This window comes from Tubulanus polymorphus, chromosome 10 (genome assembly GCF_964204645.1).
Source record: "Tubulanus polymorphus chromosome 10, tnTubPoly1.2, whole genome shotgun sequence".
NCBI lineage: Eukaryota > Metazoa > Nemertea > Palaeonemertea > Tubulaniformes > Tubulanidae > Tubulanus > Tubulanus polymorphus.
The window spans coordinates 1,521,568-1,534,799 of NC_134034.1; the positions used below are offsets into that span (position 1 = coordinate 1,521,568).

Consider the following 13,232-nt stretch of genomic DNA (forward strand, 5'->3'; position numbering starts at 1 on the left):
AATTTATCAGTCCTCAGAGCCCGTGACGTCACACCCTCAATGGCGGTTCAGTGACGCTTAAAGTGCGTATTTATCGGTTCGGTGCGTATTATCACCTCGCTTGTCGCCGGTTTCGGAACGGATTATCAATTAAACGCATTTTTCAATAAGGTCAGTTCATAAGCTTTCCAGCGATGTATGATATGTGAAGATTAACGTCCGGGAACCGCGTCAACTCATCGTTTTTCGTCGGGAATCGACTACTCCGAGACGTCCTAGTAATTCCGGCTTTGGCTATTTTGACTCGTTTTTTCGGATTTGAGTCGTGATTTCTCGGGTGTCTCTTATCCGATTTTGTCGCGGAAGGTCTCAAACGAAAAAGTAACCTCTTAGGAATGAAACGAAACCAATTTCGAGCGAATCGGTCGATGAGTTACGAAGTTATGAGCGATTGAAATGAGAAGGTCAATTCTAGTATGTCAAAATGTTAGCTCCCTTTTCTTTTTTTATAGGTGGTACCTAGGATACTGGGTCCAATCTTTGATTTTGGACCCCCAGCTATCGTAACGAGCCCCTGTGATTTAACCTGCAACGATGATAACACTTCGAAATTGAGGAGATGACCCAATTAATCTATGTGGCAAAATAATACTGTAATAATAGTTTGATTAAGTGGATGACGAGTCCTGAGAGGAACACAAATGAAATCAGGCCGGGTATGGGCAGCAGCAGCAACAACAGCAGCTGCAGGGTGAACCTGGTGGTGATGGATCTAACAAAATTCCTTACCCTTCTTTTATTTATTTTACCCTTCCGAGATCGTCAGTCGAATCAACTACAATTTACGAATTGATTATTTCGATCTAGGCGTTCTTTTATCGTTTCGGGGGCAGTGGTATCTAAATCAACGCCATCTCGGCCCCTAAAACATCCAAAAACACTGGAAATATCGTCGATAAACCAAAAATTCGACCAAATCTCTATCAGAAATCTCGAGCAACTTCGCGCAGTAACAGTCGCGACGGGACTCCGACTCCATGCAAGTCCGGGACCGTAGTCCGAATTCAAATTCAAACTTTATTCGACATCAGTGACATCATTTTATAAAGATTTAGCCTTTGGCAGACGGCTGCCCCCTAGCATCCTTGTCTGTATTGATGTTTTATGATTGTATCATTATGATTGTGTATTTCTGTAGTGTATGTTTGTCCTGTTTTGGATCCAGAAGTGTGTTTATTTTTGCTGTCCGTCCCGCTTCGCCCTCGTTGGGCTTCTCGGGCCGGCGGCATTGAATTGTCTCTATGTTTTTTTTCTGATGTACGAGTCTTAAATGCTAGGCTCAATAAAGATTTATTCTATTCTATTCTATTCTATATGGCGCAAATACATGGATCTTTTAATCGATGTTTTTGTCGTTATGTTTTTATCAGATATTGGGCCCGCTCAACAAACCCGCCTCGAATGTTTACCTAAATACAGTTTTGAATTGAATTGAAATTCGATTCGCGAATCGTCGAGAATTGAATGACATTTTGGAACTGGTGTTGTTGATTTATTTTTCTTCACACATACACACAGATTTTTAGTCGTATTTTTTCTCAATAACGGGTCGAGAGAGAGAGAGCAGCATGAAGGGAATACAGTCTGCTGCTGTTGTATTCATACAGAAGGTTCTCGTGCTAATGTTTCTTGTATTGATGACTGGCAATATCCCGATGGTAAGCCTAATTTTTAATTATTTAAAATCATCTTTCTGATTCTCTGAGGGGATGTACCGAACGAACTGTTTCTGAATACCCTGATACCAGTCGTTGTTACGGGTTCCCTACAACTCAAGCCGTTATTTGGGGAATAATGGCTGAAAAAAACCGAACGAACTGTGTCTGTGACCTGTCAAAATCGATTTTTTGCTACCTACCTGTAATTTTGACAGTTTAGTTTGTTTGACATGTAATGTTGTTGTTATGCTTGAACCTGATTTTCGAAATCTACATTGTTTCCAACCTTGAACTTGAACTTATTAAATTGCGCTGTGTTATGTCATTGTCATTTTAATACTAATTGGATTAGACATGCAATTATCAATCAATAAATTGCCAAAACAAGACTTTAGTCAAATGGCATTCAATAAAAGCAGTGTTCAATAAACACAAATGACATTAAACACATTCCCCTTTTTAGTTAGTTACCTAATCGTTGGCGGTAAGCTTTTTATAATCGGATGAGCTTGTGAAAATATCCGATCGTGAAACTAAACCACATACAGGTTACTGACTTATTCCTCTTGGGCTGGGATTCGAACCAGATGACATCGCGCACCTCCACAATATCGATACTATTGTTGCAGTTAGGCCTACGAGGCCGGCGGATTCGAGTCCCCGCCGAGGGACCACCCATCTATTGATACTACAGGGCTGGCAGGGCAGTTTCAACCTATCCATTAACCTGTTTTGGTTGGACCAACAATTTCCTTATCAGTTCTAAATAACTTATTTATCAGATGATGGCTTAAGAGAGATTTGACTGATTGACGCAATTCCTCTAATGAACCTGTTAGGTAATGTTTTTTATATATCTTTTACAGAGCGCCGCTGAATTCTGTACAGAGTACGGCCACTAGTAAGTTGAGATTCTCAAAAGAAAAAAAAAATAGAAATTTCGCTAGAAAGTATTTAAAAAAGGAGTATTTCTAATCAGAAGAGGTGCCATCTGGTGGGAAAACTAGTACCTAGACTGTATTTTTCAAAATGACGCAAAATTTTCAAAAATTAATTCTATTCAATTTTGGTGTATTTTATTTACAGTTGTCACGCGCCGTATAAATGCTGCGCGGACGTGTGCTGCGCTGATCGGACCGCGGCCGGAGATACCCATCAATCGTCGGATTTCACAGGAGCATTTTACTCGTGGAACATGTGGAACATGTGGTACTTCTGGTAAATATGACACATAAATCCCCCTATGACATCATCAAATTGTTTCCCGATTCCCCCTATGACATCATCAAATTGTTTCTCCGATTCCCCTATGACATCATCAAATCATTTCCATAATTTCCCCTATGACATCATCAAATCATTTCCATAATTCCCCCTATGACATCGTCAAATCGTTTCCATGATTCCCCCTATGACATCATCAAATCGTTTCCATGATTACCACTATGACATCATCAAATCATTTCCATAATTCCCCCTATGACATCATCAAATCATTTCCATAATTCCCCCTACGACATCGTCAAATCGTTTCCATGATTCCCCCTATGACATCATCAAATCGTTTCCATGATTACCACTATGACATCATCAAATCGCTTCCATAATTCCTCCTATGACATCATCAAATCGTTTCCATGATTCCCCCTATGACATCATCAAATTGCTTCCATGATTCCCCTATGACATCATCAAATTGTTTCCCGATTCCCCCTATGACATCATCAAATTGTTTCCCCGATTCCCCTATGACATCATCAAATCGTTTCCATGATTCCCCCTATGATATGCTGTGTTATGATGTTGTAGGTTTGTAGTATTGTTCGTGTTGTCGACGTGTTTCGGAGGTTGCGGTTACTGGAGGAAACGTCAAATCATGTTCGGCGGACGCCATTACCACGACAATGACCTTCACCACCGCGGGCTGCCGATATCGTACCCGGCATTGTTCGCGTCGCCAGCCGAGCTGAACCGCGCCAACGCCAATACCGCCGGGGCGTTTACAAACCGAGGAATGACGCCCGAAATTACTACAACTGCCGGGGTGTTTGCAAATCGGGATCTGTCGAATTCAGGAATTCCGTCTCCACCACCTTACAGCGAGGTAAGTGTAGAATTTTAATATTCTTTTACAATGATACTCAAGGGTTCCTCCTCTGGCAGTCAAGGATTTCCCTCTGGCAATCAAGGATTCCTCCTCTGGCAGTCAAGGATTCCTCCTCTGGCAATCAAGGATTCCTCATCTGGCAGTCAAGGATTCCTCCTCTGGCAATCAAGGATTCCTCATCTGGCAGTCAAGGATTCCTCCTCTGGCAGTCAAGGATTCCTCCTCTGGCAGTCAAGGATTCCTCCTCTGGCAATCAAGGATTCCTCCTCTGGCAGTCAAGGATTCCTCCTCTGGCAATCGATGATCTTGATCTGCTTGTATTCCAGGTTTACACGAAGCCCGAGAATTACAAGGATATGGAAAAAGATATGCCGCCTCCGTACATGACGGTCGCGCTGCCGCCGGCGTACTCCGAGGCGCCACCTACCGTCGATACGATGAACCAACAGAGCGACGAGGTTACCGCGGCGAGTGATACGTTGTCTGCCGATACCGACACGACCCGTCTGGTCGAACCACCAGCGCCACCTAGCGGTAGAGATACGAACGAGAGCTGAACAGCCTTTCGCGTCGAGATGAAAAACCTACGCAGCAGATGAAATTTTAAAGGGGGGGTTAAAAGAGCACGGGGAGGGGGGAGCACTGGTTGATAATGTTATTTTAGGGGGATGAAGGGGCACTGTAAGGGGAGGGGGTTTAAAGGACCACTAGGGGGTTGGGTTATAATAGGACACTGGGAAAGTGGTTTTAAGTGGGGGGGAGATCACCGGGTGGGGGTGGGGGGATGAAAAGAGTACTGGGGAGGGAAGGGGTCTTTTAGAGGGGGGTTGAAGTCACACTCATATTTAGGGTAATTTTCACAGGGGGGAGGGGGGTTCTTGAAAATGAGTGAACTGTGTTTGAATTCTGATTATATTATCGATCGACACATATGAGTTATCGATTATTTCACCACACGTACCGCTGTATTTATTCAAGTAAGAGCCGAACGGGTTTAGTAGGCCACAAACTATCGGTTAATTAATGAGATGTGTGGAAAGTTTCGTCGAATTTCTCATCGCTGCCAAATTAAAAACCGACTAAGTAAAATAATAACAGTCGTACTAGTTCGCCATCTAGCGGAGAGTAGTCGCACTTAATGAAATACCTTACAGGAAGGAATTAATGCAGAACCTCATTATAACCATTTGTCCGTTTTAAAAAGTCTAGAATTCGATGCCAAATATGAAAGTTTTCTTAATTTCACTCTGGATACAATGGTTGAATAGTAAACGTATATTTTCTTGTTCATTGTAACGAGTTCTAAAAATACCTAATACACCAGTTCGCCATCTATCGGATACAAGTGACACTAGAAGTAGTACGTGAAATTGATAAATTACTTGCATCTTAATTAATCACAATTATGAAATGTATGATATTAATATTAATATATATGTTTAATTATTTATTTATTTGACGTGTGAGTAAATTCTATGTAATATTAGATTATTCGTGAAAAATGCCGTTTTTGAAAATATCTCGTGGTAAGCACTATGTGCAGGGGCGGATACAAGGACTAAGGTCTTTTTGGACGCGTAGTCCTTAGAAATTAAAAAGTCCTGAGCTTCTTTCCAAGTAGAAAAACTTATTCATATCAAAGTTTATAAGATTCCATATGAGGCAGTGACAAGTTTTATAAAAATTGATTTTTAGAAAAGGGAACTGACAAGATTTGAGGGTCCTGTGTATTCGCGCCTGTTCTACACAAGTATTTTCCACTGTCACAAAATGCCAAAAATCTTAGGAGCGGTACTAGTTCGCCATCTAGCGGAGAGTAGTCGCACTTAGTGAAATACCGAGGCAAACATCTTAGAAACCTAAGTCTCATCGACTCGGTTTTATTGCCTAGTTTAACTGAACCTGAACCTGGTGGTATTTAAACTAAATTTGAAGTTTCAAAATTTGGTCGTGTTCTCATTCTAGGGAGGTTGTCTGAGGTCGGCTGTCGAGGCAAGTCTTCCTCCGCCTCTATCGGGAATAGCAAGAATGGCATAGCTACTAATTACGCTTAAGATTTTAACCCCTTAGTTGCTACACCCTCTCTCACTTAATAGTTGTAAAACGGATATTGAGTATTGTTTCCGTTGCTTTTTGTTGTGATTGATGTAAAATAAATTAAGAAAAGAATAAAACTTTTACCTACACATGGAATTATGAATTTGAATGTATTTCTCTCTTGAGACTGGAGGAAGTTGGGATTCGAACGCTTCTACGGGACAACGGGAAAATTGACTAGGTCGTGTCGTCTTGTGATATTGTAATCATCCTTTTATGGAGCTCCTAGCCTCTGGTATATCAAGCTCAATACGATCTGATATACTCCTTTCACGGACCACTCATGCGCAATCTATAGATTGACCGGATAGGTCAGTTTTGGATTGTTCTGGTACAAAACAGTTTATGGCGCGTACGACAAAAGGACACGTCATTGTAACGCGAAAGCTCAGCGGGGGCTCCGTTCTGTACATGGAAATTCTACAATGAAACGGCAGCTTTTTTCCTAAGGAGAGATTTTAAATAACAAACAATTTTCTCATTTTCTTTTATTAATAAAAGCAACAATAATTCTATTGTTTCTAACTACGGACTATTTTAAGTGGCTGCCAAGTCGTTCTGTATATGATTCGCCGGGACACCGTTCGTATTCCGAGTCGTCATTTCAACCGACGTGGGCGGGGCCTCGTCAGTATTCTCGCCGTCAATCACAGCGCCAGAAGTGGTCGTTGTTTCGTCATCGAGTTTTTCGACGGGTTCGGGCTGACTGGCGGCCATATTTACTCGCTCGTTGACGATACGGCGGTAATCGTCTGCCGAGGTTAATTTCGACATTTGTTGGTCGTAGTTCTCGAGACGAGGGAAGATGACGGCAATGTATCCACAGGCGTGCGTCTAAAAGGAATACATTTCAATAAAATGAATAAATATAAGCATTGAAAAAGAATTCAAATCAATGCCTCTAGTTTGACAAGTAGAAATGGTTTCTTCACGTGGCTATGATTGAATTTGAGCCGTAGCAATTAAACAGATGATACTGTGTAACTATTACTGAACACCCGACTGATTTTAATCATCTACGATGAACTCGGTCTGAAGAATATTCATATTGATACAAACTGTGACCGAACACTGACTACTATCAAACTCTCATTTCACCCTTTAGACAAGAACCGCAAACGATTTCCTCATCGGTGACTTCAGAGAGAAAGTCACACCTGGGCCCCGACCTTTCCTATACACAACCCATCATAAACTTCACAAAGATAACCGCTACATTGGCGGAGACACAAGTCAATAGTTTCCAGATGTGATTTAATGAAACACTTTGAAGTCGCCCGTTTCTATAGACGATACGATTACTGAACCGCAACCTCGACCAAGATGTTGCAAACAGCCGCGACCAATCAGAATCCAGCACGACCTGTCGTCTGCGTATTTAAACGCAGACGGATTTAACGGTGATCATCATTCACATTCACTGACTGTCAGTAAACTATTAACTGGTAACTCACAGAATCATCTCAAACCACAAACACAAGGTAAGCTTCTCAAACTCAAGCTCGTTTATTACGAATACTTAATTTGCTGGATTTGTTTTCATCGAAAAATTCCAAGTAAAACCGCGTGTTTACAACAGCGCTTCTGAGGAAATATTCCTCGCAAGGATCGAAATACTTTTGATCTTGAGGGTAAAATCCCACCCGACCGTCAAACCTGAACTCTGTGTTTGGTCGGGGTAAAAGAGTGAGATTGAGTCGAAAATAGTTCTCATTTCCATGAGTTAATTCTTGAGTCAAATTTTGCAGAACTGTGGAAATAGGTCTCGTATCTCTCAGGCTCAAACTCGGCGAAACTTCAACCTAAGCAAATCCTCTATAAACGAAAGATTCTCTATATTTTTTTCATTTCAGAAATCATGATGTTGAAATCGCTGGTAATTATATTCGCTCTCGTCTGTCTGGTGAACAGCAGTTCAATGGAGAAATGTCTGAATCAATGCAACAAAGAAAACCAACAATCGGACTTCATGAATCTTGACGGTAAATCGAAGGCCTGCCTGTCACAGTGCGCTAAAGTCAACCCGCAAGAATTCAAACCCATTCCCGAGGAGCTACGTCGCCGCTAAAACAACCAACCAATTAATTAGTTAATTTGTTAACTAACTGAATCTAATGGTTCACTAATACTTGCTAATTGAAATCAATCGATTGTATCAACTAATTAGTCTGAAATAAAATATTCTCAGAAAAGTATTCGATCGTATTTTTTAAGTTTTCTTGTGATCAATAATAGAATCTTTATAAAAAGAATCGTGCTTGCCAGTGACACCTGGTGGATCTACACTAGCCACAAGCGAAATCCTACATCCTAGTCCCAACTACTGATTCAGGCTAAGTTTTCTGTACAACTACAAAAAATTTCTTATTGTCTATTTCTCAAAATCGAAGGAGTTTTTAAGGAGTTTCAGGCATTTTGCTCAGGAGTTTAAGGAGTTTCAAGCACCCTTTTAACCCTTTCAGTGCTGACTAATCAATACCCTATAGTGCTGGAGATGATTTGAAAATTTGGAATAATTCCACCCTAGTGTGTTGAATAACGGGAATACCACTATAGTGCGTGTACACCGCGGTGCAGTGTATCGTTAGTTACTAATATTTCACTATGTGCTGCCATCTTTCAATAGAGAAAAAAACTAATTACATCAATACACATACAACTCGGTCTGATGAATATTCGATACAAACTGTGACCGAACAGTGACTACTATCAAACTCTCTTAGTTTCACCTTAAAACTAGAACGCCTCGCTGAGAGAGAGAGAGAGAGAGAGAGAGAGAGAGAGAGAGAGAGAGAGAGAGAGAGAGAGAGAGAGAGAGAGAGAGAGAGAGAGAGAGAGAGAGAGAGAGAGAGAGAGAGAGAGAGAGAGGGGGAGAGAGAGAGGGGGGGAGAGAGAGAGAGAGAGAGAGAGAGAGAGAGAGAGAGAGAGAGAGAGAGAGAGAGAGAGAGAGAGAGAGAGAGAGAGAGAGAGAGAGAGAGAGAGAGAGAGAGAGAGAGAGAGAGAGAGGAGGGGACAGGAGAGAGGGACAGGGAGAGGAGCAGGGACAGGGAAGAGAGACAGGGACACGGACAAGGAGAGGAGGGAGAGATCTGTACATGGTCGACCGGTCATTCTTGAAGGTGTAACATATGTCCAGATCTCGTAAACACTTTCACCTGAGCAACACGTGGCCTTTAAACACAAGTTAACCACAGACGATTACCTCATCGGTGACTTCAGAAGAAGAGAGAAAGTCACACCTAGGCCCCGACCCTTCCTGTACACAACCCATCATAAACTTCACAAAGACGACCGCTACATTGGAGGAGACACACGTCACCAGTTTCCAGATGTGATTCAATGAAACACTTTGAAGTCGCTCGTTTCTATAGACGACACGATTACTGAACCGCAACCTCGACCGAGATGCTGCAAACAGCCGCGACCAATCCGAATCCAGCACGACCTGTCGTCTGCGTATTTAAACGCAGACGGATTTAACGGTGATCATCATTCACACTGACTGTCAGTAAACTGTTAACTGAAAACTCATCTCAAACCGCAAACACAAGGTAAGCTTCTCAAACTCAAGCTCTATAGGCTTACTACGAGTGTCTTGTTTGAATGCAGTCTGCGTTACTTTCATATCTCATTACACCAGTAGACTGCTCCTAAAATCAGTTTAGCTCGGTAAACCATCATCATGTGGTTTTGTGAGCGAATTTTTAACCTTTAAACCTTGGAGTAATCATTTGACAAATGATTACTCCAAGTTTAAACTAACTAAACTCGGTTTAGAATTCGGTAAAAACAAATTTGGTTACCGGTAAAAAGAAATCCTGATCCCAACCAATTTGGGATTAGTCTACTGTACAATTACAAACTAAAAATTTCGAATTGCCTATTTCTCAAAAGAGAAGGAGTTTTGGACATTTTGTTCAAATTAAAGGAGCTTAAATTACTTTTAAAAGCATTTTCCATTTAAGATGGAGTTTTAAGGAATTTAAGAGAAGTAGGGACGCTGTTAACGCTATATTTATTCATTTCAGAAATCATGATGTTGAAATCTCTGGTAATTATATTCGCTCTCGTCTGTCTGGTGAACAGCAGTTCAATGGAGAAATGTCTGAATCAATGCAACAAAGAAAACCAACAATCGGACTTCATGAATCCTGACGGTAAATCGAAGGCCTGCCTGTCACAGTGCGCTAAAGTCAACCCGCAAGAATTCAAACCCATTCCCGAGGAGCTACGTCGCCGCTAAAACAACCAACCAATTAATTAGTTAATTTGTTAACTAACTGTATCTAATGGTTCGCTAATACTTGCTAATTGAAATCAATTGAATGTATCAATCAACTAATTAGTCTGAAATAAAATATTCTCAGAAAAGTATTCGATCGTGTTTTTTAAGTTTTCTTGTGATCAATAATAGAATCTTTATAAAAAGAATCGTGCTCGCCAGTGACACCTGGTGGATCTACACTAGCCACAAGCGAAATCCTCCATCCTAGTCCCAACTACTGATTCAGGCATAGCTTTCTGTACAACTACAAAAATTTCTAATTGTCTATTTCTCAAAATTGAAGGAGTTTTTAAGGAGATTCAGGCATTTTGCTCAAATCTAAGGAGTTTCAAGCACCCTTTTAACCCTTTCAGTGCTGACTAATCAATACCCTATAGTGCTGGAGATGATTTGAAAATTCCACCCTAGTGTGTTGAATAACGGGATACCACTATAGTGCGTCTACTCCGCGGTGCGGTGTATCGTTAGTTACTAGTATTTCACTATGTTTGACAGGTGCTGCCATCTTTCAATAGAGATAAAAACTAATTACACCAATACATCGCAGTGCGGTGTACTCGCAAAATCCATCACCGATTCATACACTGCACTGCGGTGTAGACGCACTGAAAGGGTTAAAGCATTTTCGGTTTAGAAGGAGTTTTTGAGGAACCAAAGGGTCGTAGGGAGCCTGATATAACTTACCGGTTGTTTGATTAATGCAGGATTTGTGGCTAGATTCTCGTTGACCTCCACAAGACGTCCGTTTATACAACTATAAACAGTATAACAACTTCCATCAGTACAAGTTATCATGCACAGTTTAGAATCAGCCGTCATCCACTGACCCCCCTGAAAAATAAAAATATGAAAAATTACAGTTCCAATCCCTGCCAAGGGAGGAACGTGGCAGAGTCTCATGATGTCATCAGGTTCGAATCCCTGCCAAGGGAGGAACGTGGCAGAGTCTCACGACGACATCAGGTTCGAATCCCTGTCGAGGGAGGAACGTGGCAGAGTCTCATGATGACATCGGGTTCGAATCCCTGCCAAGGGAGGAACGTGGCAGAGTCTCACGACGACATTGGGTTCAAATCCCTGCCGAGGGAGGAACGTGGCAGAGTCTCGCGATGTTATCAGGTTTGAATCCCTGCCAAGGGAGGAACGTGGCAGAGCCTCACGATGTTATCAGGTTCGAATCCCTGCCAAGGGAGGAACGTGGCAGAGTCCAGCGATATAATAAGGTTCGAATCCCTGCCGAGGGAGGAATGTGATAGAGTCTCGCGATGTCATCAGATCCGAATCTCTGATCCTCATTCCCAATTCTCACCTTTTTCCGTTTTCCGACAACTTTATTATTCAGTAAATTCGTGTTTTTCGTCACTTGGAAATCGACTTTCTCGATCGTTTTGTCGGCGGCGAGGATTGGATGAAATTGAGACAATGTCACGATACATAATCTGTAAAATGGAAACATAATCTGCAAAAAATCGAAAACAAGTGATTTTTCTCTAGGCCTAATTGAAAAATTTTCTATAATCTTATCTTTCATTTAACTGCTTTACAAGATTAGGCTATTCTTAAATTCAGATGTTGGTTAAACTATTTTCTTTTCCCAAATTCTTGAATCGCACCATATCTTAGCACAGAAAATTAGTTATCAATTGGGCTGTAGCGCAATGAAATCTAGGTAGGAAAAAACTGTAATCGAAAGTCAAAAAAGTTTCTTCAGGCCATTCTTAGAATAGTGACACTTACTTATTTGAATGGCATAAGATTTTAAGGTCTTCGCTTTGAGCATCTTTCACATCTGAAAATGGAATATTGAATTCTTTTACGAAATCGACGGCCGATGCACAAAGCGTGATAAAAGGTTGTTGCCTTTTGGCGTAAGCTACATTCAGATTTGGTTTGAAAGGCAGAAAGGGAGAAAGGGATAGGGCAGAAAAAAGAGGCAGGATCGAAACCGACCAAGGAGAGAAAGATGAGGGAAAGCAAAGGCACCATCTCTACTAGCCTATGATACATTTAGCCAGAAATCGCGATTCTAAACTGGTAATTGGCATTTTGAATGAAGTTTCGGAAATCATTCTTAACGTCGAAACGGGTGCCCGCAAAATAATGAAATTGAAACGGTTCAATAAAGTTTAAATTTGTATTTGTTTATACCTGGCTTGTATCTGGCTGTGAAATACCTATCCTCGATTGTCGGCGCGGTTTTCGGTAAGAATTTCGATTCCATGGCGATACTGAAGCGTTCGTATAGTTTTCCAGCTTCCGCAGTGGCATTTTCGCCAGAATTCGGTTCTATGCAATTCATCGCCGATTTTTCGTCCATGGGCGCTGCCATCTTGAATTTTCTGCACGGACCGAGACGCGGACTGCGGTCTCAGGTAATCTCGCATACCAGGGTTAACTTCTGCCGACATTGCGCGCGTGCCGCGAGTTCCGACGGCGCGCGTTGCAAAATTTAATTCTCCTATTCAATTGAATTAGAGTTCAGTGATGTTGTCAAATCCTGACTCACAGGAACTGCGTGGCTCCAGACTCAGAGAGTAACAAATGCCCAGAAATGCATTGAAAAATAACAACAACAAAAAAACACAAAATCTACCATGCCATACTCGGGCAAAATATCACTTATACTTACACTTACACTTATACAACAAGAAGGAGCTCTCGCTGGGGGACGAACAAAGGATGTTCAGACACGGCCTGCTTCTCCCGGCCAGACCCGCAGATACACGTGTCCACACGTAACACAAAGTGACACGACCCAGATACTTCACAAGTACAGAAAATGTAAGATCGTTTCATACGAACCGTAACCAATTTTAGATAATAGGTCGTAGCCGTAACCGACATTTCCGGATTCTTAAACCGACAATTTTAAAAACTATAGGCGACGGCATCCGACTACATCACCATGCACTTCGATTCATAATCAAACCCCGGCCTATTTCTGGTGGGTGTTTAGGGGCACGAAATTATCAAATCAAAATTACCCATCAAATATCAATCCAAGCAATGAAAATTCCCTTAAACCAAATAATCGAAAAATAGTGAC

At 41.5% G+C, this 13,232-nt stretch overlaps 2 protein-coding genes across 2 annotated transcripts; one reads left to right on the top strand and one right to left on the bottom strand.

The window, feature by feature from the left end:
- Positions 1-51: 51 nt before the first annotated feature.
- Positions 52-4,428, top strand: LOC141911701 (uncharacterized). Its single transcript, XM_074802707.1, has 6 exons — positions 52-150; positions 1,410-1,697; positions 2,564-2,598; positions 2,784-2,915; positions 3,507-3,801; positions 4,131-4,428. The coding sequence occupies exons 2-6, from the start codon at positions 1,608-1,610 to the stop codon at positions 4,359-4,361; spliced, it is 783 nt and encodes a 260-aa protein (XP_074658808.1). The 5' UTR covers positions 52-150; positions 1,410-1,607; the 3' UTR covers positions 4,362-4,428.
- A 1,956-nt stretch (positions 4,429-6,384) lies between these two features.
- LOC141912051 (protein Abitram-like) lies at positions 6,385-12,531 on the bottom strand. Its single transcript, XM_074803224.1, has 5 exons — positions 12,335-12,531; positions 11,924-11,975; positions 11,496-11,625; positions 10,871-11,017; positions 6,385-6,735 (listed from the first exon to the last, which is right to left on the bottom strand). The coding sequence occupies exons 1-5, from the start codon at positions 12,513-12,515 to the stop codon at positions 6,439-6,441; spliced, it is 807 nt and encodes a 268-aa protein (XP_074659325.1). The 5' UTR covers positions 12,516-12,531; the 3' UTR covers positions 6,385-6,438.
- Between the last annotated feature and the right edge of the window lie 701 nt (positions 12,532-13,232).